Below are 25,946 nucleotides of genomic sequence, written 5' to 3' on the forward strand. Positions count from 1 at the left end.
AGGGGACGTTTCTTGGCCCCGAGTCTGCCTCATCTAATGGCATAAGGACTGCAGGCAGGGGAAGGTGGCAGTGCTAGCCAGCACCGATGGCTTCTGAAAATCCCATCGATTCCATTCCCCTTTTGATCTTTCACCAGGCAAGGCGGATGGGTTCGATTTGCAGATCATGCCTCTCTCCTCCAGATTGCTCGAGCCCAAATAATAACAGTTACAGGAAACCGTGTTTGCAGCCAGAGTCTGGCGTCTGTGGACTGATATCCTGCCACGGAGCAGCAGGAGTGGAGCTGCAGGAAAGCTAGATGGATTACCACCGTTCCCCTCTGGCACTGGGGACTCAAAAACGTGCACTCAGAAGCTGAGGGTGTGTTTCAAACACTCGGAGAGCGGCTCTGCGCCAGGGCACCAACACGACGAGCTGCTACAGCAGCTCCCCTGTGAGCATTGCCCTGGGAGGAGGTCGGGTTCGGTGCGAACCGCTTTCCTGGCAGACCTTCTGCGTGTGCGTGCATCTTTCCCTACACCTTTTGCACTCCCAAAGTGTTGTGCCCGTGCGGGCACCTAACAAGTCCTCTACTCCTTTTTGAGGGTGCAGCTCTGGGCGCCGTATTTGAGGCTGCCTGGTGGGGTTTACGCAGAGCGGCGGCTTTTTGCTCAGACCCTGCAGGGCCTGGCTGTTTCTCTGTGGCATTTTCACGACCACCTTGCCTTTCTGCTTGCTCCCAGCCCGCTGCAGCTCTGCCCACCCTCACACGGGCTGTTTTCTCCCTCAGGCTTGCGGCAACCTGACGAAAGCCCCGGGGAGCCGTGCTGCAGGGAAAAACAGGAGAGTAAGATCACATAAAACCCTCTCTGCAGCTTTTAGCGGTGGGAAACAGCTTTCTAGCCTAAGTAAAGCAAAACTGTCCGCTATACCAGCTTTCACACACTTGGTATCCCTTCTGCAGAGGTGCAGGTGGCGGCCGTGAGGCTGCTCCAGGCAGTGGAGACAGCACCGTAAACTATCAGCCCCATTTTTGCCCGTCGCTGGAAGAAGGAGCCCCCAGGCCCCTTCGCCGGCGGCCCGAGCTCTGCCGGGCTAAGGGCTTCGGCTCGGGACGCTGAGGGCCGCCGCCGGGAGAGCGGGCCCGGGCCGGGCCGGGCCGCCCCAGCCTCCCTCCCGCCGAGGTGCCGCCGCAGGGCGGGTCTGAAGGAGGAATGGCTCCGGCGTTGCTCCGCGCTGCAGGAGCGGACGCGAACCGCCCTCCTCCCGCCGGGAAAAACCACCTTAACGCGGAGGCAGGAAGCCGCCGGGCCGGCAGGCACCAATCAGGCCGGCCCGGGGAGGGAGGGCGGCGGCGGCGGCGGCGGCCGGGGGACGCTGCCGGCGGCGGGGGAGGCCGAGCCGGCCCGGCGGTGCGAGGGGCAGATGGCGGAGGGCGGCCCCCCCGGCGGCGGGGACCCGCCCGCCGCCTCAGGCGGGCAGGCAGGTAACGTGGCGGAGCGGCGCTGCCGGGTGGGCCCGCCGCCGCCCCGGGGGCTCCTTTCGGGCTCGCCTTGTGCCGGGAGGGGACGGGACAGCCCCCCTGCCCCACCCCACCCCGCCGCCCCGGGCAGCCTCGGCCCAGGGCTCAGCCCGGCTCCCCCCCTCTCTCTCCAGCGCAGGTCGTAACCTGAAGGAATGGCTGCGGGAGCAGTTTTGCGACCACCCCATCGAGCACTGCGAGGACACCCGGCTGCACGACGCGGCCTACGTGGGGGACCTGCCCACCCTCAAGAGCTTGCTGCAGGAGGAGAGCTTCCAAAGGTGAGGGGGGCTTCTCCCACCCCACTCCGCCCTGCCCGCACCCTCACGCTGGCTTCGGAGGCCCTCAGGGGGACGAGGGTGCGAGGTCCCGCTTAAACGATTTTGGGTGAATGGCTTCCTGGGGCTGCTCACCCCACAGCCGTCTCCCCGCAGCCTGCTCCTTTTGGAGACCCCGTCCCGCTCTGTTTTTTACAGGAGAGGTGTCAGGTTGGGAGGATGCTCCGCTCGCCCCTGAAATCGTCCCCCGTGGTCTCCCAGGAGGCAAATCTCAAGCCCGTTCGTAAGCGTGCGGCGGCCGCGCACGAGCTCTTTTCAGATCAGGGTGGAAATGTAATACCATGAAAATAGGAGCCTACGTATAATGAGAAAAACATACAGAAGGGATTACAATCGAATATAAACCTGAAACACCCTATGTTACAAAATCTGCCCAGTGCTAAGTCTGTGACTGTGGGGATAGTTAATTAATTTTCCTGCACCATGGAGAAAACTGCTTAGAGTGCAAAATGTCTCCCAGCCTCAAAAAAAGTGTCCTTTCAGCAAAAATGAGAATGAGCAAGCCCCTCTTTCTGCCACCTGGGCAGCTGGGGCTCTCAGGTCCCTCGGTCTGAGATTTTTGCCTTGGTTTTGTCCCATGCTGTGTGGGAACCCTGTGGCAGCAGGACCAGGCGTCCTTCCTTGCAGGAAAAAGCAAAGTTTGGTGGGAGAAGGAGGGCTGGACCCGCAGCACCATCACACAGGTGGTGAAGTGGACAGAGAAGTGACTTCTTTGAATTTGGGGGTAGGTATGGGATGGAGATCCCCAAAGCTCTGAGGTTAAAGGGAGGACTTTTATGATAAGACTTGACAGCTGAGGGCTTGCTGTGGGGCTCGTGCTACTCCTCTTCCTAAAACATGGTTGAAAAAAAAAAATTGTAGCATTGCTCTCCTAGCAAACTTTGTAAATGCACTGTATAAAAACTGCTTTGTCCTGTACCAGTTACGTGGGCCTTCATGGAGTGAGCTAGAAGAGCGAATCCACTGCCGCACTAGTTAAAGAGCACTTTCGCCAGCCTACGTTGGCCTAAATAAATCCCTTCCTCTCTGCGTGTTCCTGCTAAAATGGTACCTGCGGTGATTTGCAGAGAATTTGGGAGTGAGGTCTGGTTGTTTATGAGATTTGTAGGGCTAACCTGGGATCTGGATGAGCATGACAACTAATACAGGTGATTTCAGAGGGGATCTAAGCAGGCACCAGCCAGAGCCATCTCTTCTATAAGTTGGAAAAGGCTCTTATGCCAGTCCAGCCATCCAACAAGGATGCTAATGGCCTACTTATGCTGTTCAGTGCAGGATGGCCGCACCTCCCAAGCTTGCTCCTTGCTGGCAGGGCTGAGTTTCCCTGCATTTGTGTTCATGTCATCCCATGGTGCCTGGCTGAGCGTGGATGTTGCCAGCGGTGCAATATGGATGTACGCCTGCGTTTCCATACGTTGCTCCCCTCCTCCTGTGTCCTCTTGCTGTTTCCCTGCTGCTTTGACAACCTGTCCCTTTTGGAGCAGCTTGAATTAAATGGTTGTGATCCCCAGCTTGGTCACTTCTGATCTGGGACATCTCCCTGTAAAAAGGGAGTATTTTAATTTTTTTATTGGTAATTTTGTCTGAGTTTTGAGGCGGGGTTTGTCCCTCACTGTGCATATGTGCAGCTCCTGACACAGCAGAGCTACGATAAAGCCCGTCTTCCAGGTACTACTCCGGTACATCCCATAGTCTCTGGCTACCTCTGTGCAGTGCCTAGTCAGGTTATTGGCAGGAGCTTTTCAGGGCTGCTATAAAGTGCCAAAAATGGGGAGGAAAACTTCTAGGGAGCTGGTTGGGCTCTCCCGGCATCCTCCTCCAGGGCTGGGGGAGGCAGGGTGGTGCAAGGCGGCAGGAGGGCTTCTCTGATCCAACGTTTCTCCCCTCTGATGCCAGCCGGATTAACGAGAAGTCGGTGTGGTGCTGTGGCTGGCTGCCCTGCACACCGCTGCGCATCGCCGCCACCGCCGGCCACGGCCCCTGCGTCGACTTCCTCCTCCGCAAAGGGGCCGAGATCGACTTGGTGGACGTGAAGGGGCAGACCGCCCTCTACGTGGCTGTGGTCAACGGGCACCTCGAGTGTGCCAAGATCCTCCTGGAAGCTGGGGCTGATCCTAATGGCAGCCGGCACCACCGCAGCACCCCTGTCTACCACGCGGCACGCGTGGGCCGAGCAGACATCCTCCGGGAGCTGATCAGGTGAGAGCTTGGCTCCAGGCTGGAGATGGTCCTGGTGGGGAGATGGGTGGCTCTGCCTCCCTCTCTTTATCCCTTGGGATCTTTCCCCCATGGGGCTCAGAGCATCCATTCCCTCCTTGCATGCCCAGTGCCTCCACAGACCTGGTGAAGCTGGCCAAGAGATGGACAGGAGAGAGGGTGGAGAGGTGCCCAAAGGGATATCCTTGTCTTCCCCATCCCTTGGCCCTGGCAACAGGTCTGTGCCCTGCTGTGTGACTACCATGACTGTTCTAAGACAAAGCCCAAGAGAGGAGTCTCCGTTTCTGAGCCCACCATCCACTATTCAGTCAGAGCCAAATCTGGCAAGGTATCTTCCCCCCACCTCCATCTTGACTGCCGGCTCCATGCCCCTGCCTGAATTTATGAGTGAGGTGGGTCCTCCAGCGAACCAAAAATTGTTTGGAAACACATCTCTCCTTTGTGTAGGTCTGCTGCTCTGACCGTTTTCTGTCATTGGAAGGAGAGGTGCTTGTCGCTGGCACTGGCTGTTCTTGGCTGCCTGGCATTTGCCCATCACTAGGACACCCTCCGTGGCATCTGATTCAGTCTCCCCTTGCTGGATACCTGATGCACAGCTCCATCAAAGGGGTGGCATCTCTGGGACAGGGAGTGACAGCCATCACTATGAGGTGATGAACAGTAACCTTAGCTGGGTGGTGGGTGGCTGGTGACCTCCCATCCCTCAGGAAACTTCCTCTGCAGCACCAGCCATGAGTGGGCTCAAGGTCTAGCAGTAGGCTGTGCAAACTTTCTTCCTCTGTGGCGTGCCATGATACTTCCTTTCTTCTAAATCGGAAGCTTTTTGTATAAGGGACCATGCTGAGCAACTGTATGGGCCATTGACACCAAATAATAAGGGATCATGAGGGGAAAATGTAGGTTGTGGAAAGAAATAGTAAAAGAGAAGAAAGTTTGTTTGGATTCACACAGAAACACTCTCCAAGGAATCCCTTCAATGATGGCAAATGCTAGAAAATAACAACGAAAAGGATTTGAATAGAAAAATTTCAAAATACTTGGGGATTTTCTCCTTTCCTTTTTGCTTGTGGGGAAGTTAATTTTCGTGCAAGTGCAGCTTTAAGGAAGCTGGCAAGTAGAAAGAAGGGGGGACAGTTCCTCCTCCTTGCTCCTTTCTCAGCAACCTGAGAGAAGGATGTCCCCGTTGCCACGTGCTTGTTGGTACAGGGTTCAGCTCACATGCTGCATTCCCGAGAATCTCCCCTGATAAATCCGCTAAGGCAGGGTGAAATGTAGCAAATGGTATTTCAGCAGCACATGGAGAGCTGATGCATTGATTTATATGTCTACTCCTTGGGGTACCTTGCCAGCAATATTAAAAGCAAGATTTTGGAAAACTTTCAGGATTAAAAATTAACTGGAGTTTGTCCAATATCTTTTTATTAGACAATGTCTCTCCCAAGGCTGCTAAGCTAATACCAAATTGTCAGATTGCCCAAAATTTCAAATATCTCAGAGTACGGATTTCACAGATCTGTTCAGAGTTGCTTACTTTAAAATGCAGTCTTATGTTACAAAGCTCACTCAGAGATTTTAAAAATGTTGATTTAAAGGATTTGGCAGGGGGAATGCGATGAGGAGGACACATTTACTGAGATATAAGGAAACATTTCAGCATATTCAGCTTGAGAGCGCCTCAGTGTCCTGAAAAGAAAGCCCAACCCAGTTCAGGCTTGCCACAGGTGTCTAAACATCACCTGGTTCTTTTTTTTTTTTTTTTTTTTTAATCATATGGTAGCACAATCAGGATTCCTGAATCCTACCACAATTGCTGAACCAGCTAACCAAGCAGTAGGTGAAATTGTATCCATTAATAGTAAATACACTGTGGTGGGTTGACCCTGGCTGGACGCCAGGTGCCCACCAAAGCTGCTCTATCACTCCCCTCCTCAGCTGGACAGGGGAGAGGAAATATAACGAAAGGCTCGTGGGTCGAGATAAGGACAGTTTAATACAAGCAAAAGCAAAGGCCACGCGCGGAAGCAAAAGGAAAACAAAAGATTTATTCTCCACTTCCCATCAGCAGGCGATGTCCAGCCGCTTCGCGGGAAGCAGGGCTTCAGTATGCGTAGCGGTTGCTCCGGAAGACAAATGTCATAAATAACGAATGCCCCCCTTCCTCCTCCTTTCCCTCAGCTTTTATTGCTGAGCGGACGTCATGCGGTATGGAATATCCCTTTGGTCAGTTTGGTCAGCTGTCCTGGCTGTGTCCCCTCCCAAGATCTTGCCCACCCCCAGCCTACTGGTGAGGGGGGGGAATGCTGGAGAGACAGCCTTGATGCTGTGCGAGCACTGCTCAGCAGTGGCCAAAACCCTGGTATGTTCTCAACACCTTTCCAGCTACCAGTCGAAAGCAGAGTGCTATGAGGGCTGCTATGGGGAAAATTAACCCCATCTCAGCCGGACCCAATACAACCTCCACCCCTTATTCTATACCATTTGCGTCATGCTCAGGTCCCACATAATTTAACACACACATATATAGATATCTTCTAACCATTCCATTGTATTTAATTCTCATTACTGAAATTCCTTCTTACCAACACTTACAGCTTAAACTACATATACCCAACAGACAGATTTACAGATTCTCATTAACTACTGTCCCCTGTCCTTTAACAGATAGATATTACTCTCCTGTTCCATGGACTTCCTCCACTCCTCCAGGTGTTCACAAACAGGCTATGACTTGGGGCCCCATCTGTCAAGATGGGTGGTCAGGACAGGAGAAACAGTGTGTTCAATTGTTGGGCACCAACACCGGCTTGGTTTGAGTCATCGTTGCACTCGTCTGGTTCCTTGTGAAACTCACTCTTCGTCGGTTCAGGTCATTCCTGCTAGATTACTTCCTACACCATACAACTCGCATCACAGATTATTTTTCCCCCAAGGTTAAATCTTCTTGAGGCAGATACTGGCTCTTCTCATCCTTCTGCATTACCCACCAAGTACACCCAGGTCTTTGAGCAAAGACAACCCCATGAATGGATTTACCTTTTCCCATGGGAGGAGCAATCCACACCACCGTCCCCAGCCGCTTCCCTATGTGCACTATGGGGACCTTATCTCCTCCCACAGTATGTAGGGGTTTTCTTTGGGGAGGACCAGAATGCTTAGCAGATCCTCTGGTGTTAACTAGCCAAGTGGCTTCTGCTAAATTTGTATCCCAGTGCTTCCATGCCCCATTGCCCAATGCTTTCAGCATAGTCTTTAACAGTCCATTATATCTCTCAGTCTTTCCAGCAGCTTGTGGGTGATAGGGGATGTGATACACCCACTCAATGCTGTGTTTCTTTGCCTAGGAGTTTATGAGGTTATTTTGGAAATGAGTCCCATTGTCTGATTCAATTCTTTCTGGGGTACCATGTCACCACAAAATTTGCCTTTCAAGGCCTAAGATGGTGTTTCAGGCAGTGGCATGGTTTACAGGGTATGTTTCTAGCCAACCAGTACTTGCTCCCACCATGGTGAGTATGTAGTGCTTGCCTTGGCGTGCTCGTGGCAGTGGTTCAATTTGCCAGGCCTTGCCATATCGAAAAGCCAGCCACTTCCCTCTGTTCCAGGGAGATTTTACTCGTGTGGCTCGCTTGATTGCAGCACATGCTTCACATTCATGAGTGACCTGTGTGATGGCCTCCATGGCCAGGTCCACCTCTCGATCACTCACGAGCCCATCTGTATGTTGCATCTCTCCCTAGATGTCCCGATGTTTTGTGGGCCCATCGAGCTACACATAGCTCACCCTTATGCTCCCAGTCCACGTCCACCTGAGCTACTTCAATTTTGGCAGCCTTGTCTACCTGTTCATTGTTTCAATGTTCTTCAGTGGCGTGGCTTTTGGGCATGCGAGCATCTACACGACATAACTTTAGAGCCATGTTTTCTACCCAGGCAGCGATGTGCCTTTTGAGCATCTACATGACGTACCTTTAGAGCCATGTTTTCTACCCTGCCACAATACAGCAGCCCAGACGGGTTTGCCCCTGCGCTGCCAATTGGTCTTCTTCCACTGCTGTAGCCACCCCCATAGGGCATTAGCCACCATCCAGGAGTCAGTATAGAGGTAGAGTACTGGCCACTTTTCTCGTTCAGCGATCTCTAGGGCTAGTTGGATGGCTTTCACTTCTGCAAACTGACTTGACTGACCTTCTCCTTCAGTGGCCTCAACGACTTGTTGCACAGCAGCTTTCCACTTGCAATGGTTTCCTACCACACGACAGGATCCATCAGTAAACAAAACATAACGCCTTTCATCTTCTGATAACTCATTATATGGTGGTGCTTCTTGGGCGCGAGCCACCTCCTCAGGCAGTGCTCCAAAATCTCTGCCATCTCACCCGTCCACGATCTCTTCCAGGATTCCTGGGTGGTTGGGTTTCCCCAGTCAAGCTCATTGCGTGATCAGTGCTACCCACTTGCTCCATGTAGCACTGGGTGCGTGATGTGTAGAGGGAATGTTTCCTTTGAACACCCCGTGTAGCACGGGCAGTCGCGGTGCCGAGAGGAGATACGCTTCTGTGCCGATGACTTCTGAAGCGGCTTGAAGCCCCTCATATGCTGCTAGTATCTCTTTTTCAGTCGGAGTGTAGTGCGCTTCTGATCCTCGATACTCCCGCCTCCAAAACCCTAATGGTCGACCTTGGGTTTCTCCTGATGTTTTCTGCCAGAGGCTCCAGGTGAGGCCATGCTCCCCAGCTGCAGTGCAGAGTACATTTTGCACAGCTGGTCCTGTCCGGACAGGCCCAAGAGCTACCGCACAAGCTATTTCCTGTTTGATATGCTCAAAGGCTTGTTGTTGCTCAAGGCCCCACTCAAAATAGTTCTTCTTTCGGGTTACTTGATAGAGAGGGTTCACAAGCTGACTATAACCTGGAATATGCATTCTCCAGAACCCCGCAAGGCCTAGGAAAGCTTATGTTTCCTTCTTGTTAGCTGGTGGAGACATAGTTGCTATCTTGTTGACCACATCCATAGACACATGATGGTGTCCATCCTGCCATTTTATTCCCAAGAACTGAATCTCCCGTGCAGCTTGCTTGACCTTGCTTTTATTTATGGCAAAAGCAGCTTTCAGAAGAATCTGAATTACTCTTTTTCTCTTCTCAAACACTTCTTCTGCCTTGTTTCCCCACACGATGATGTCATCGATGTATTGTAGATGTTCAGGGGCATCACCCTTTCCCAGTGCAGTTTGGATTAGTCCATGACAAATGGTGGGACTGTGCTTCCACCCCTGGCGCAATCGATTCCAGGTGTATTGGACACCCCTCCACGTGAAAGCAAACTGTGGCCTGTACTCTGCTGCCAAAGGAATTGAGAAAAATGCATTGGCAATGTCAGTTGCAGCATACCGCTTGGCTGCCTTCGACTCCAGTTCATACTGGAGCTCTAACATGTCTGGTACAGCAGCGCTCAGTGGTGGCGTCACTTTGTTCAGGCCACAATAGTCTACTGTTAACCTCCACCCTCTGTCATGCTTTTGCAGTGGCCATATGGGACTATTAAAAGGTGAGTGAGTCTTGCTGATGACTCCTTGGCTGTCCAGCTGATGAATCAGCTCATGGGTGGGAGCCAGGAGGTCTCAGTTTGTGTGATATTGCTGCCGGTGCACCGTCCTGGCAGCAATTGGCACCTGCTGTTCTTCAACTCACAGCAATCCCACAACGAAGGGATCTTCCGAGAGGCCAGGCAGGGTAGATAACTGTTTGATCTTCTCTGTGTTCACAGTGGCTACACCAAAAGCCCATCGGTACCCCTTTGGGTCCTTGCAGTACCCTCTCCTGAAGTAGTCTATGCCAAGGATACAAGGGGCCTCTGGGCCCATCACAATGGGGTGCTTTTGCCACTTGTCCCCTGTTAAGCTCATCTCAGCCTCCAATACAGACAATTCTTGGCATGCCCCTGTCACTCCAGAGATCCAGGTGGGTTCTGTGCCCCTGTACCCTGATGGCACCAGCGTACACTGTGCACCAGTGTCTGCCAAAGCCTTATACTTCTGTGGGTCTGGTGTGCCAGGCCATCGAATCCACACGGTCCAGTATACCCAGTATACCAGTATACCAGTCATCCCTTTCCTCCTCCTGGCTGAAGGCAGGGACCCTCTATTCCTGTTCCTCGTCAGAGTATTCACTGTCTGACCCTTGCAGTGCCAGACCAGAAGTCCCCTCACCAGGATGAAGGGAGGTGATTTCAGTTCTATGTCTGGGAGGTAACTGGTTGCCACCTTGTGTCTCTACAGCAACTAAGCTGACAGGCTTCTTGGGTGGCCCCTTCTTAACAGCTGTCCTCCCTCTCAGTTCATGTACACGGGCTTCCAGCTTAAAGGTGGGCTCACCATCCCACTTCCTCACGTCCTCCCCCTGGTCATGCAGGAAGAACCAGAGTGCACCACGTGGCATGCGCCGGGGGCTCCCCTTCCTCTGACCAAGGCAGGACAGGACTGATTTCTTGGGGTGCCCCTGACAGCCAAGGTGCTGGCCTGTAGGGATGAGGAGGTACAGAGATTTTCTTCAAAGTTTTGGAGCCAAGAAGACACTCTTTCCACAGTTGGTGTGTCCATATCCGGGCAATACATCGCTGCCAAGCTGTTTGAATATGACGCTGGGGCACTTTGAATCACCCTCCTTCACATGGCTTGTGTGCACAGGACATCCTCTGGATCTTTGGAGACCTCATCATCATCTAGATCCCTGTAGATGACTTCCAGCACTGCTAATTCTCTCAGGTACTGGATGCCTTCATCTGTGGTAGTCACTTTCCTGGGGAGTTCACAAGATCTTCCTTGAATGGATATCTTGCCCTCACACTTGAGAGAAGCTGTCTCCAGAGACTGCAGATTGCTGCCTTTTTTTCCAATTCCTCTCTCAATTCCCCAGTGTTTAGCAAGGGATCCCAGCTGTTGGGCTTCCTTACCTTCCAGTTGCTGACTGTGGGCCCCATTATCCCAGCATCGGAGCAGCCAGGCAGCAATCCGCTCACGTGGCTGGCAGCTGTAATCTTTCTGCATGTCTCGAAGTTCTGATGAGGTCAGGGACCGGGTAGTTTCAGCTTCTTGATCAAACCTTTCCTCTTCTTCCTTCTCCCTTACTAATCGATGATACGGACCCGTTGATCTCCTTGCCCACTGTTTCTTTTTCACTAATGGGGCAATTACCGTAGTTGTTGTTGTTTGGGTCCCTATCTCAACCATGGTGTCCTCAGATGCAGTTTGGGTCCCTGGCCCAACCACAGTCCTCTGAGACTACTGAACTGTGGCTCAACAGGCACAGGCCAGCCCCCAGTACATTACTAGAAGCTGCTGGTTTTCATTGGGGTAGGCAAGGTACCTTTCTATCAGTGGCACGCCAGTTTGCCAGGGTTGCTTGCTTGTTCAGGTGTAAAGTCCCAGGTTATGGGAGGTGATAACCGTCCTAGGAGTCTGCCCAAATCCTTCCACACACCCTGCCACCCAGGGACCGGCCGCCTCAGGGCACATTTCAGTATCGCTTCACCCAAAAGTTGTCTTCTCTTACACCAGGACGAGACCAGATTCCACAAAACCTATAATATGCCCTCAATATTAATTAGTGGTATCAAACAGCTCATGTCAGGGTGAACAAAGACCTTGGGAGGGGACCCTGCATAATAAAACCATCCACATCAATCCCAGGTAGGGAGAGGGAGATGTATTCCCTCGTCTTCTCCACAAGATAGCTCCCCCAGCACAGCAAGGCCTTTAATGCCAGGGCAAAGCACAGAGCCATTATTTGTGTTAACATGTTCCCAAGCTCGGCAAAATAGAGAGAGAAGCAGTGCAGCCAGCAAACTCCGTGACTTGCACAGGAGCTTGCCACTAAGTAACTACTGTAGCTATAGTACGCTTAATACAAAACTGCCCTTGTCTCGGGCCCTACGTTGGGTGCCGAAAAGGGCTGTGGTGGGTTGACCCTGGCTGGACGCCAGGTGCCCACCAAAGCTGCTCTATCACTCCCCTCCTCAGCTGGACAGGGGAGAGGAAATATAACGAAAGGCTCGTGGGTCGAGATAAGGACAGTTTAATACAAGCAAAAGCAAAGGCCACGCGCGGAAGCAAAAGGAAAACAAAAGATTTATTCTCCACTTCCCATCAGCAGGCGATGTCCAGCCGCTTCGTGGGAAGCAGGGCTTCAGTATGCGTAGCGGTTGCTCCGGAAGACAAATGTCATAAATAACGAATGCCCCCCTTCCTCCTCCTTTCCCTCAGCTTTTATTGCTGAGCGGACGTCATGCGGTATGGAATATCCCTTTGGTCAGTTTGGTCAGCTGTCCTGGCTGTGTCCCCTCCCAAGATCTTGCCCACCCCCAGCCTACTGGTGAGGGGGGGGAATGCTGGAGAGACAGCCTTGATGCTGTGCGAGCACTGCTCAGCAGTGGCCAAAACCCTGGTATGTTCTCAACACCTTTCCAGCTACCAGTCGAAAGCAGAGTGCTATGAGGGCTGCTATGGGGAAAATTAACCCCATCTCAGCCAGACCCAATGCATACACACATAGCTATGGAATGGCGATCCATTTTATAAGACAGCTGGTGAAAATATTTATGGCTATATTGCCAGGGTATAGATTACTTTCCTAACAGCTTGTGATGTGATCATGCTGCGATGGGATCGGACTGTTGCATTATACTTGGAGTGTGACTGAGGGCTGACCCCAGCGTATTAAGGACAAGAGGGTCCTTTTGCCACACTAAAAACAGTGAAAAAGAGATCTGACAAATCATCCCGATGCCTCAGGCGCATGCCTAACTGTGATGAATGCAGAATTTTGTGTTTTGCTTTGAATTGGGGGTTTCCACTGAGAATTTTGATGACAATAATGAAAAAAAGAGGACTGAAATGAAGGGGTACCTGCTGTCTGGTCAGGACCACAGCCATAGGAGGCAGTGGCCATACAACAGCCCTGCGAAAGTCCCACAGCAGCACAGATGACTCTATCCAAATGCTCGTGTAGTCTGATTTTAAGAGGTTTATCTACAGGGAATATGTGCGATTGCCTGTGGAGAGCAGACCCCTTTTCTTATTTAGCCCTCTGTGTTCCAGCATAGGTGAAGTGATGCAGATTCAGCAAAGTGCTGTGGAAGTCCCCAAAAGATGGGAATGTCCCCTTAGTGTGCAGTGATCCCTGGGCCAGCTGCCTGGCCTGGGAAGCAAAGCTTGGTCCTGTGGCTGGTGCAAGGACCAGCTCGCACTCAGCAGTGTTGTTACTGCCTCGCTCCGTCCTTTTTCTGCATTTCTCCACCCCACAGGTCTCCTGAGATCTCAGCCAAGGTGTTCATGCTTGGGAGATCTTGTGCGTTGGGGTAAAAATACACTGCATGCCATTTGCAGCTCTTAGACAAGTTTCCTCGGCTCTTGTTCTGTGTGCGCTTAATTTAAATGAGACTATTCCCATCCTCAGAGCTGAAGCATTTGGTTGAGTATTTGCTGGATAGAGACCAGGCCCTACTGGGTTCAGCGAGAGCTGTGCTTGCCTTGAGGCAGAATTTGTCCCCAGGTGGTTTCCTTATTTGTTTTATTAACAGCAGAAAGGAATATAATGCTATCTAGGAAGACAGAAAAATCTAGTTCTCTGAATGCTCAGTGTGCAATTTTGGGAGGGGTCTTGTGGGTGAAGGAACCTTTTATCCCTCTGTGGGGAGAAGGGACAAGGCTTTGCTTGATCTGCAATGCTGCAGTTAAAACCAGCTGCTCCTCAGGGGATTGCGTTGTCTTCCTCCGTGTTCCTGTCCAAGCTGCGTGTGAAGTAGATGGAGTTAGTGTCCCCACTGCTTGGGTGTTACCCAACCTGGGGGAAATAAGTGCTTCTTTCTGCCGTCTCTTCTTTCAATGCAGCATTGCCATTTTTCAAATTCCATGCTTTTCCAGAGAGCGACAGTTGGCCTTTTTGCTCCCATTTACTTGGCTGCATTCTTCACTTCCTCCAAAAAAATGAAAAGAACCAAAGCCAATAAGCCTTGTTTTCTGCTCGCTCACAACTTAGTGCCATCTGTACTTCCCCAAAAGAAGTATGCTGTGGGAGCTGCTTCTGTTTGATGATGATGCTGATGTCCACTGAGCAAGGCTTTAGCTTGCTCGCATGCCTTCTCTACGCCATAGCAAGCCTGGGCCCGCTTTGCTCTGGCCGCAGGACCTATGGAGCAGTTGGGACACCACGGCACCATGCAGCGAAGACATGAAGTACAGGTTTCTCTGTGGGGTAGAGCGAGGCAGGAGCCAGTTGCAAAAGGCTCGAGAGGTTTGCTGCTGCAGCTCGTTGAGGTCTCCCCTTCAGCGCCGGGAGTGCTGGCCAGTGAACTGTAATCTCTCGTGCGGTATCTAGTACAGTATATAACCTCTGAATGGAGCTGCGCAGGATGGATGGGGAGAGCGGAAGGTCTGATGCAATTATTTTGTGTTTTTCCAGTTTCCTATGTGCTGAGAGTTGACGGGTACATCCCTTCAGCTGAGCTCAATACTAGGGAAAAGGCTTCTTTTTGACTCCCTGATGGGATTTCTGATGGGATTTCAACCACCGCAGCTCCTTCGGGAGCAGGATTTTGTCATATACATTTCGCTGTTGAGCACAGATTTCTGTTTCCATTTCCCTGCTGTCTGTGACAGTCAGATCGATTGCCTGTATTGCTTTTTGGCCTGTTTTATCCTGGTGGGGAAGTTATTTCACTGCATATCTTCAACTGAGTCATTTGGAAACATCCCTGCTCCCCAGCTGGCTCATTAGCATCCAACATTACGTGGGGCTGGCTCAGGGCTGAGCTGTCCCTTGTGCCAAGGCCATGCTTGGCACATCCTTCAGGAGGGCAAGGAAAGCTGTTCCTCAGCTGCTCTCTCCCAAACCTGGGCTGTTGCAGGCAGAGAAACAGCTTTGCTTCTTGAAGATCAGACTGTGCCGGATACGGCGTCCCTGCTCAGAAGCCCAGCCAGGCCCCTCTCAGGGTAGGTATGGGCAGTTCTTGGGTGGTGGGCCCCAGAGGTACCAAAGACAGGCAGGGTGCTCACACTCCGGGTGTCCTTCAGCCTCATCCCCTGCCATTTTGTCACCCTGGACTACAGTCGTGGTGCTGTTGCCCTTGTTTCCAAACCTCTGCTCTTCTCTCCCCCCCACCCAGGTATGGCGCAGACGTGGACGTGAATCACCACCTCGCTTCCCGGGTCCCCAGCCTCTCCCTGCGGCCCCTCACCACGCTGGTGGTCTGCCCACTGTACATCAGCGCTGCCTACCACAACCTCCAGTGCTTCCGGCTGCTGCTCCAGGCAGGAGCCAACCCGGATTTTAACTGCTGCGGGCCCATCAACATCCAAGGCTTCTCCCGGGGCTCCCCGGTGTGTGTGATGGACGCTGTCCTGCGGCATGGCTGTGAAGCGGCATTCGTCCACCTCTTGATTGACTTTGGAGCCAATCTGAACCTGGTGAAAGTGGAGGCCTTGGGAGTTGAATCCACGGGAAGGGTCAAAGTCAACCCTGAGGCTCTGCAAGTGTTCAAAGAAGCAAGGGGTGAGTGGCTTTGACGTACTGAAGTGGTGCTGGTTTTATCTAGCTCTGGGTTCAGGAGAACTCTGAGTTTATTTGGTAAGGAGCTGTTAGGTGGTAGGGTGGGTGTTACAATCCCTTTTTGGGTCTGTTTGTTCAAGTGCCTTCAGCCAAGTGCAAAAAGATCGTGTAAACAGGTTAAAAGGTCGTATAAACAGGTTAACTTAAAAGTGTAAAGCAATTCTAACACACAAAAAAGATAACGGGGGTTTAACAAGCTGTTAAGCTAAGCGTTAATGACTTCACCACCCCTGATATGGCTCCCAAAGAGCTGTTGCTGGCCAGGCAGGCATCAGGCAGGAGAGGACTGTGGGGCTGTCCTCTGCGGCTCCCTGGCACGGATGCTCAGTGTTCCCGAGCTGCTGCCTGCCTCCGGCTCTGTCAACACTGATGACTCAACCCAATGGCTTCCCCATAAGCCTCCAGCTAGACTCCCTGTTTTTCTCCTGTTGCATTTTGTACGTTCACGTGGTGTTTTCCCTCTTGAGTCCTTCAGCTACCAATGATGCCTATCTCAGCAGCCCAACCTCTGTCTGTAACTTTACCTTTTTTATCTTTCTCCCAGCTCTTTTCCATTGCCTAACCATGTCCTCAGCAGCCTGAGGCAAAGTTTAGGCAGTGGGGTCCTACCAGAACCGGGCTTTGGGTCTCAAACCACAGGCAGGTTATGGCATATCCAGTGAGACCTAGTTTTCCAAAGCCATGCAGATGTGCCCTCACTGTTCTTGAGTGACCCTGTGCTCTGCAGGGGGCCCCAGGGAGGGACGGAAGAGGTAGTTGTATCTGGACAGGCTACTTGGGAAGTAAAGTCACAAATGATGGTAGCAACTGGCAGGAGGGAGCTCAGATGGTGGTGGAAAAAGGTGGGAAAAAGCTGGCTTTTTGAATTTAGCATCCTCTGGGAAGCAAATGAGTTACAAAAGAAGTAAACCAGAGCCTCAGACCTGAACATGCCTACATTTACCTGCTATTTCTTTCTTTTTATAACAAAAGCAACATCAACACAGTGCGCACCCTTGCTCCAGCAAGGGCAGCACCTCATAAAACCACCAGGCTCAGCTGGTGAAGGCCAAGGCTTTGCACCAGGGTCGGAAGTGGGGTTTCCCTCTCGAACTCCAGAGAAATTTGAAAGGGATTCAGGATGTGGGATACAGCCCCCAGCCCCCACCCTGAAGTTATTCAGCTTTGCATGTGCCTGGTTTTTAAACCTGCCTGGACTTTTGCTGAGAAGAGGCGCACATAAGCTGGAGCAGGTGGTTTCCATTAAGCCTGGGTTTAGGAGGCAAATGGGACTCCTCAGGTAGAGCATGCAGGATAATGGAGTGGTGCCTTGGAGGTCCAGTTCCTGAATCGACATGAACCATCCTCTTGTCCCTGTGCTGGAAGAGCTCTCCATGAGCTCAAAAGAAGCCCTCAAAAGAAAGCTGGGATAAGGCCTGAGCTGGCTGTCAATGCTGTTTTTTCCCAAGGGGTGGTTTAGAGCACAAGTAAAGTCCACATAACTTTAAAATGATCCGAATAGTATAAAGCCTCTCACAGCCTCCCCTGGTGTGGATTTGGCAGTGATCTCTTGAACCCTCTCATGCAGGGACTGGCTCCATGGTCACAACCCCATGCGGTCTCCAGCTTGCCCTGCCAAACTGCCCGTGTGGCAGCTGTCGTTGCTCCAAGTCTTTGGCCAAAAGGTTTGGCCTCCTCACAGGGAGGATTTGTGCATGCTCAGCTTTCCTGCGCTGCCTTCGCGTTGCTGTGCAGGACGTGGCCTCGGTGTTTGGAAGGGGTAAAGGGCTCCTCAGCTGTCAGCCAGAGCTCACCACAATTTACACGCTGTTATCCCTCTCTCTTCCTTTCTCTGTCCCTCAATAGTTTTTCTCTGCTTTCTTTATTGCAGGCCGCACCCGGAGCCTCTTGTCTCTCTGCCGCATAGCTGTACGAAGAATACTTGGCAAATCTCGTCTGGATCTGATCCACATCCTTCCAATCCCAGACCCCATTAAACAATTTTTACTTCACGAACACAGTTAAAGGGCATCTGGCTGCTTTCCGGGACAGTTTGATTTGGTAAATGAGTGCGCTGATAAAGCCAGGTGCCAATCCTAACCCTTCCCCCACAGTGAAATACTGTGTTGCTCATGGAGTGCACATAACTCCCTGCCCCTGTGATTTTCCCCTCCAAAGTTAGGGTGCAGTGATTTTGTGTGTCTATTCTTAAGCTACCGGTTATCTAACTGGTGATCTCTTGTTTGCAACTGGCTGGGTGACGAGGCCAATAAGCGTGTGTGGCTGTTACATGAGCAAATACAATATATCCTGTAGCTGTTAGCATATGTCTGTTTGTAATGACTCTACCTCTGTTACTGCTCTGTGTTACACACAACTCGGGTCTCAGCGGCACTTCGGCGTGAGGAAAGTGTCCGTACTTAAGCCTTTCCTCTTCCTATAGCATACAAGGGAGTCTCTCCTTGCCTCGTAAGGGTTTTACAACAGCACTGTTCTCTTTCTGCCATCAGTACCTGGCCTTTCTCTTCCCTATGGAGTTTGTGATTGCTGCTGTAAAAGTGGGTGTATTTTATTCTGTCCTCTTCTGGTGTGAAATGCATCAAGTTTCCTGTCCAGTGCCGTGTGTTACTTGGAGAATTGTATCCGTGTCTCTGCGTGCTGCAAGGTAGCTGCTGACTTGGCTTTCTTTGTGTAGAGGCCCCATCGCACAGATGGGAGAGTAGCAGAATATGTAATCCTATCCTGTCTGAGTCGTTTCTACAGAGCACCAGATCTGCTGTGGCAGCTTGGCTCTCTCTCCAGCACTGTAATGGACAAGGCAGGGGCTGGCCGGTCCTCCTCCCGACTGCTTGGGACTGGGTCAAGTCTTGTGACCACTGCCGTAGCACAAATGAGAAAATGTGGAGAGAAGAGGAAGGGGTAGTTTCACCTCTGGAAACTGATAGCTACACAGCCTGTTGTGGGGATGTGATCCCTATGGTTCCGTTGCCACTGCAGTGGTGGTGGGACAAGGACTGTGATACTCAGGTGAAGCCAGCACGTGAACCTGAAAGATTTCTAGGGTACTTTTTGGAAAAGCAATGGCTAAATCAATCTGTTCACTGTAAAATGGTTTTGAATATTTGAGAGTGACCAGGAGCAACAGTGGAGGGGTTGCTAAATTAAACTGTTGTGTTGCTGTGCTGGATGGTAGTTGATGCAATGCCTGTGAATGTATCTGTGTGATTATGGAGAAAAAGACACCAAAATGATCTCTAAACTGCCTTCTTGCAATATTGCAGTGATTATGATGTTATCGGAGGCCCAGTAAAGTAGCTGACAATGCACAGCACACAGAAATAGAAGTTTCTACCTACCTTTTACTCCATATCCCACTGTGGCAGTATGACCAGAGAAAACCCTCCCAGATCCACTTAACAGGTCTTTTTGTTTGCATACTGCTTCTACCAGCATTGTGGAAAAGGGAGAAGAAAGGACTTTTTGTCTTTTCTTGACGAGTTAGGAGGTTATATGCTTCTAAGTGCAGTGTTGCATCCAGCAGCCTGGGCTCCTTTGATTTCCAGTGCCTCTACATTGCTGTTTACCTTTATGTCACAAGCTCACAGAAGAGTGTCATTCTGCAGCGAGTCGACAGCCTTTCATCGGGATCTCAGGGTCAGCCAGCTCCTTAAAGGTAGCGACGTAGTCATTGTATAGGAAACGTTGTCAAAATAGCAACTTTAGAAGGACAGAGGTGATGGTCCCTCAGGATCTTGGGTAAAAACTCAGGTGATAATTGGTACTTGCTTTTACTTTACTGATTACAGTTCTTTCTAGTCCCTGTGTTACAGGTTGATTTTTTGGACAATTTTTCTTTGCCAGATGTTCTTCCCATGCTCATGCAGTTGGCAAGGGTATTTTTCCAGATGTGATCCTAAAGATGTTGGGGATTTATTTATTGTATGGTATTAGTGCCTAGGGACCTGTTGTTGAGAGCTGAGTTAAGCATGGGATGGCAAGGACAGTAAGACAGCCCCTCCTGGGAATGGGATCTAGCTCTGGTCGCTCTTCTCCGTGACCCGCTGCAGTAACAGGGAAGTGGGGTTGTTTAAGCTACCTTGCATTTCGGATTCGAATGCCTTTGGCCGACAGCCCTGGTTATCCTGCCTCTACAGGAGCAGATCCTCAAGGCTGCCCCATAGACTCGCCCCATGGACTTGCCCCATAGGTCTTGACACTAGTTACGCAATGTTCTTTTTCTAGAGGCAGAAATGAATGTGAAATCACAGTTCAGTTTCTGGTCCTCCCACTATGGGAGGCGTTTAGGGTGGAGTTCGATAAGCAACGATGGACTTTCTTGTATGTTTTATTATCTGCTGAAGAACATGTGCCTTTCCAAGATGTTTTCAGAGAAGGAGGAAGGGCAGGAAAAACACAGTCCCTTATTGTTTCCTGTTATTTCGGTTCCATGGCCAGGCCTGGAAGGTCCAGCTGGCCCCTTACGTTGCTCTGCTCACTGATTTTAGGATAAGGTGGCAAAATTTGCACTGCTGGGAACAAGCTGAAGTGTGGTGGTTACGCTCAGTGCTCAGATACCAAAGCAAAGGATACTTTCAAAACCCTCATCAGGTGAGATATAACGGCAAGGATATGTAGCTGTAGGCGTGCTTTCAAGGTGAGAAGGCAGCAGTTTTGCACTTTTTCCTGTTCAGGCTTGCAGATGGTTTAGGTTTTCACCATGCTGGAGGCCAGGGCAGCCCATGAGCATGTTGCCTGAGAGTTGTGCGCTTGCTTTATAGAAGTGTTAACATGCCTGAAAGATGCAAACAGGTTGTAAAGCCTCTTGTCACCTTGCTGGTGGAACCATAATGTTTTGCAGGAGCACAGGCCGAACATACTCTCTAGCTCCAGTGTAGAGGCAGAAAATGAGGGAGGTTGTCTTGAGAAAGTGCCGTGGCAACAGCTTCTTTGGGTCGACTTTCTCCCCCTTGATTTTTGCTTGTTCAGACAGTTTTGCAAACCGGTCATACATTAGTGCCTTTTGGGAGAAGGTAGTCGGGTGGATGTGGAAGGCATATGCTCCTCTGGGGAGAGCTGGCTCCACCTGGAATGAGCTACGGTGAAATGCCATGGTGTGGATGATGGAGGGTGGCCCAAAGAAATTAGGAGAATTTAGTTGTTATGGGCATGATTAACACAGTGCCTGATGTGACTCGAGTATCTAGTTAAAGCTAAGCCTCTGCAGATGACCTGTTACAATTTTCATTATAGCTGCCTTCAGTAATTGATTAGTTGACCGTTGTGCCCTTGACTGACACTGTCCTACAACATGTGTGTGGATAGCCAGCCAGTGGCTCCCTGACCGGTCTAGCAACTGTGCTCCCTCCCAGAACTGTAACTCCCATGTGCGTGAAATTGAGAAGAGCACCCTCTTCCCATGCACAGAGTCAGTACCTGGTACTGATAGGGTTCCTTTGTAGGTCCCACTGGTGGGGGTGAGGACTTTGACCTCTGTTAGTTTACCATTCTTTATTTATAATCTGAGATATGACTATCATGGTGCTCCAACAGTGTGCTGAACTTGTACGTATGGGTAGTTCTTTTGACCTCAAGCTTGAAGGACTACATGGGTCTTCAGATCCAACCGATGTGGAGTCCAAAGGATTCCCCTGACCATGGATATCTCCAGCCCCTGATCCACAGGTCAAAGGATGGTTCTGCCAACCCAATAGCAAACAAGCTTGAAGTTCATCAGTCACTTGGACATTTGCAGAATCAAAGCTTTGAAGTGCAGGAGACATTTTGCTGGGACGACCCATCCAACTCCCATCTTAACTGAGGGACTGTGCTCCCTGCAAAGGTCTCAGTGTTAAACCTGGGTGGTCTTTCTTTTGGCTTGAGGGCCTGAAGGGAGTCCAACTCAGGGGGACAACTCACATAATATTAAGCCGTAAGTGCAAAGAGTACTGTTAGAGTAAGTCCCTAGGGACATTGGCGGCTGAGGCTACCTAAACCCAGCTTTGCCTAAGTGAATTGGTTTAATATGCAGGCCTAGAAGATCTGGAATTTTAATTGTAGAGAGATAATAATGAATCTCAAAATAGATTCATGATATTCATAGACCTTGGTGTCCTGTCCTGTAGGGCCGAAAGCTGTATCCTCTGGCTGTCCCTGTCCTTTTAAACCCAAGAAACAACAGTCTTCCAGTATGAAATCTGAGTAATATGTGCATATTATATATCTTCACACTATATAAACAGCATTTATTTTTGCCTTAACTCGGACTTCACCATTTCCTCCTATGTAGCAAAGCATTCTCTTTTGTAAAGATATTTTTTTCCATGTTGTCCACAGGGCATGCTCAGATAACATGAATAACAAATGCGCATCGTGAAGTCATGGGTGGGAAATCAAACATTTCTGCAGTGTACATCCCCTATATTGAAGAATGCCTATTATATTTGTGTGTAATATATAAAGTGTGCATTGTGTGGCCTTGCTGTAAGCTTGGGTGGGATAGGATAACAAGATTTGGAAAATGGTTAAAGACCAGAACAGATCTGGAATACGCAAAGCAGATCCAAAGCAGTCTTTTTCATGTGGGCTTTCTTCTTGTGTTTGTTGCTGTAGGGGATTTCCAGAGCACAAAATGCTGGTACCCAAATATAATTTCCTGCTCTTGGGGAATTTTGCAAAAGGCAGAGGAACAGCATCTGTTGGGTTGAAGTTGTTTTTTTTTTTCCCATCCCCGAAGTCAAGTAAAGCACTTTTTACACCACAACCAGCCTTTGAAGTACAGCACCTCTTTAGCCCTTCCTGGTCCAGCAAAGAAAGCATTGTAAGAACCTGCCCAGGACAGAGTCCAGCTTCAATTAGAGCTCATCAGTGGTCTGTTGATTTTGCCCAGCATAAAATGATTGTGCGCAGCAGCGAGATCAGATCTGAGAGCAGGTAGGAGGTACCTGTGGTGGGCCTGGATCCACGTGTAGCTGAATAAAGATGTTCCAGTGCAAGAGCATGGCTGTCTGCCTAATTATTTACCTCGCCATGGGAAGGGGGAGTACTGCTCTATGCAGCAAAGAGCAGGGACCGGATTTGCACAAGCACGAATCCTGCTGGCCTCGGAGGCTGTCGCTGACTCCTCTGCATGTTTTGTAGCCACTGGAGGGGGCCGGAGAACCGTGCTGCCTGCAAGGGGCTTACAGGCAAGCAGGCAGGGCCTGGGCAGTGGTTTCCTGCACCGTTGCCAACTCCTGCCTTGCCACCCCTGGACAATTTTCAGGAGGGATATGGCAGCCAAATCAAAGTGTAAACCGATGTGAATGTGCAGAGGAGCCCCACCTCGGGAGCCTCTGCCCCCCCTCAAATCCTCTTTCACAAGCTCGCATGTCCTCTCAGCGGTGCTGGCCTGCCCTTTCCTCAGGGTGCCGAGGCAGCTCGTGCCAGTGCAAGGTGGCTGCTGTCACCCACTGCTGGTTAGAGCAGCCCAAAGCTCTTGGCTTTCCACCTGGTCCTTCAAAACGGGCTGAAGAGGGCTCTTCAGACCTCTCGTTTCTCCTCCTCCTACTTTGTACCCAGCTCTGGAAATGTAGCTCCTCAGTTTCTCCTGGCATGAAAGTACTCAAGTTGGTGCAATTCCTCATAATATTTTGATTCTTGTAATTTAGCTTTTTCCAGCGTTTTCATTGGAAAACTCCCTACAAGCTTAAGCTGCAAGCATTTCTGATGGTTGCTCTGTTCTTCCTAGGGGTTAGCAGATGTGCAGGCTCTGTCTGCAACACCCGGACAATTTACGTTCTTCAGCTCAGGTGGTAGAAAGAGCATTTCGGGTACCTGAGGATTTAGTCCCTGTAGCTATCTCCAGCCAAGGGCACAGTCCCTTTTTTAGGATTCCTGCTATTTTTGCTTGGGAGATGTTTGTCCGAGCTGGTGCCAGCATTTCCTCTAAAGGCAAAAAGAGAGTTTCTCCTAAACTGGAAGAAAACAATCAAATGGTTTGGAATTATGGCGATGGTGATTAAAACCAAAGCAAAACAAACCCTAATTTGAAATTCTAACATCTCCAGTCTCGATATTCCTGTAGCTCAAAAGTGGCTCCCTCCCACCTCCCAGTGCATCTCCCCCCAGGCTTGTGCAGTAGCCACCCCAACTTGGTACCCACGACCTCGCTGGGTGGTGGGTCAGCGATAGCATCTCTGTGCTGCAGCTTAGAAAGAACCGGAGATTTATCGTCAGCTGGGAGAGATCTGTGTGTCTGAGCTGCAAACCTCGGGACAATAAACGTTGACATGTTTAAAGGGCTGCTAGACTCCAGCCGTGATTTTGCATGCTATTAACGTGTCCCCTCTCGGTTATCTCTCTGGAGTAGACAGGCTGGGGTTTCTGGTCACCTCTCACTGAGTTTCATGTATGGCTGAGGAGAAGAGCTCATGGGTGAGTCTGTCCTTGGTTTATATAACTGCATTGCAACATTTTCCTTATTATTCACACTCATCGTAAGATCTAATGCGGAGTTCCCTTTCCTGCAGCAGCAAGGAAGAGAAGAGATTTTGCCTTGCACTGCGGGATGCTCAAATACTTGCTCTGGGCTATGAGAACCGACCAAGACTGCAGTAAATCTCACGCAGTCTCAAAGCATTTCCTCTAGCATGCGTTACTTCCACTCCCCCAGCCGCTGCCGGGGAAGCCCCTGCTTGTTTAACTTTTTTTTGTTGTTGTTCCCTATCAGCTCCTTCAGGCTTGTCTTCCCTTCCAAATAAGCTCTCTGTCCCCTGCAAGGTGCAACCTGGAAGAAAAGTAAGAGGTCCGCGGCTCACCTGCGGTGTGCCTGAGAGACAGGGCAGCGCGTGCGGGGTGCCTGGCTCCCGTGCCCATGCCAGCCCTGCGCAGGGGAAAGGAGGCTGCCGACCCCTGCGACCGCAGTTGCACTGCGGAGCTCATTAACCCGTCTCCAGGTACACGCATTTCCCGCTGCTTTCAGCACTTTCCCCCCCTGCCCCGACGCATATGTACGAGCCTGATCCGTACTGTTCTGTTTTGCACTTTTTTCACTTTTTTTTGGTGTTGTTTATGCTTCAGAGACAAATGAAATCTGCTTTTGTTTACTGGAAAGTATGCTTTATTTTCCCATTGTCGAGCATCTGGTGTTTGTAAAATGCACGACGAATCTTTCCAACAGAAAATCAGCCAGCCTGAGTGTGCCTGGCCAGGAGTTCACGTGTGCCACGATCCTTATCCTAAAAAAGGTACTAAACCATCCAAACCCAGAAAGTGCCGGCCAAACATGCTGCACGTGGGTGAAAAGCTACAGGTAAAATGCTGGAAATTCACATTTCCAATTAAATGTATTTTTAGCAAAGGCTCTGAGTTACTGCAAGGCTCAAGTAAGCCTTTGCCTAAAAGCTTCGTGCACGAAGGGAGCAGTGGCAGGTGTAAGTACCTGCGAGCCCCAGGAACAAGCATCTCCAAACATTTTAATAGGATGCTTCCATCACTAGGAAGTCAGAGAGAAGAATAAAGCCAAGATGGGTAAGATGGAGTAGGACAACCGTTGCTGTTGATTAATGGCTTCGGCCGTCCCCCAGAAGGTAGCAGGATGATGTACGATCTGTACACAGTCCGCTCCCCGTGGCACAGGCTTTCTATAAGCTTTCCAAACATACCAGGGTGAGGTGATGCTTGCAGACACAGCATTTTCTCTGATGGCATCTTTCCACAATCATCTGAAAGCTGCTAAGGGAATTTTGGAAGCTGGTTTCCAGCCATGATTCGCTTGGCCAACTCTGCACTTGCCTTTAATTTTAATAATTTGGCGACAACCATTTATTTAACATTTTGCAAAGCGGGGTCTGCGTTTGCTCAGAGAAAATGAGAGTTGAAAGATGGTAAAATGCCTTCATAAATTGGAAGTTAAATTAAGAAATCACTTTAAAAGCACTGAGTGCTCTTAGCTCCGTGTAGTGGTGTCACTTACAGCATTGCGAGCTGTGGTACCGGTTGGAGGCATGGAAGATTAAGGAGGCGCAGGGAGCGGGGTGGGTTGTTTTGTGGGTGTTTCTGGCCTTTCTGAGCCTGTTTTTGTTTGCAGTTGGAATGTAATAATAGATTTATCCCTTGTTTCATTTCCCACAAAACACATTTTTTACCAACGTGTCTTAATTTTGGAAAATGTCAGCAACTGAACATTTCCTATCACTATGAAAGCAGCTTCTGAAAGTTTTCCCTTATATTTGATCATATCAATGTTATTCCATGACACTGTCGGTAGTGGAAAGTCTCGTGATGCAATAGATGCAATATTTAATTTAATTTAATTTTTTAAATTTTAT

The 25,946-nt window shown here is 50.3% G+C and overlaps 1 protein-coding gene across 4 annotated transcripts; it reads left to right on the top strand.

Annotated features, from left to right (window-relative positions):
- Positions 1-1,174: 1,174 nt before the first annotated feature.
- On the top strand, positions 1,175-22,620 carry ASB1 (ankyrin repeat and SOCS box containing 1). Of its 4 annotated transcripts, XM_072874687.1 has the most exons (6): positions 1,175-1,466; positions 1,637-1,783; positions 3,737-4,039; positions 15,218-15,603; positions 17,531-17,700; positions 22,249-22,620. In XM_072874687.1, exons 1-5 carry the CDS (start codon positions 1,195-1,197, stop codon positions 17,662-17,664), a joined length of 1,242 nt encoding a protein of 413 aa, XP_072730788.1. In that variant the 5' UTR covers positions 1,175-1,194; the 3' UTR covers positions 17,665-17,700; positions 22,249-22,620. The 4 variants fall into 4 exon arrangements, with proteins under 4 accessions (XP_072730788.1, XP_072730787.1, XP_072730790.1 ...); XM_072874686.1 differs by lacking the exon at positions 22,249-22,620 and having other exon boundaries at positions 17,531-17,966; XM_072874688.1 differs by lacking the exon at positions 22,249-22,620 and having other exon boundaries at positions 1,281-1,466; positions 1,642-1,783; positions 17,531-17,966.
- Positions 22,621-25,946: the final 3,326 nt, after the last annotated feature.

Source organism: Ciconia boyciana, chromosome 10 (genome assembly GCF_034638445.1).
Source record: "Ciconia boyciana chromosome 10, ASM3463844v1, whole genome shotgun sequence".
Taxonomy (NCBI): Eukaryota; Metazoa; Chordata; class Aves; order Ciconiiformes; family Ciconiidae; genus Ciconia; species Ciconia boyciana.

Excerpts from the sequence above, each read along its gene's own strand:
- ASB1 (XM_072874687.1), top strand. The coding sequence starts at position 1,195 with ATGGCTCCGGCGTTGCTCCGCGCTGCAGGAGCGGACGCGAACCGCCCT. Across the intron at positions 1,784-3,736 it reads CAGGAGGAGAGCTTCCAAAG|CCGGATTAACGAGAAGTCGG; the intron begins GTGAGGGGGGCT and ends CTCTGATGCCAG. Across the intron at positions 15,604-17,530 it reads AGTGTTCAAAGAAGCAAGGG|GCCGCACCCGGAGCCTCTTG; the intron begins GTGAGTGGCTTT and ends TCTTTATTGCAG.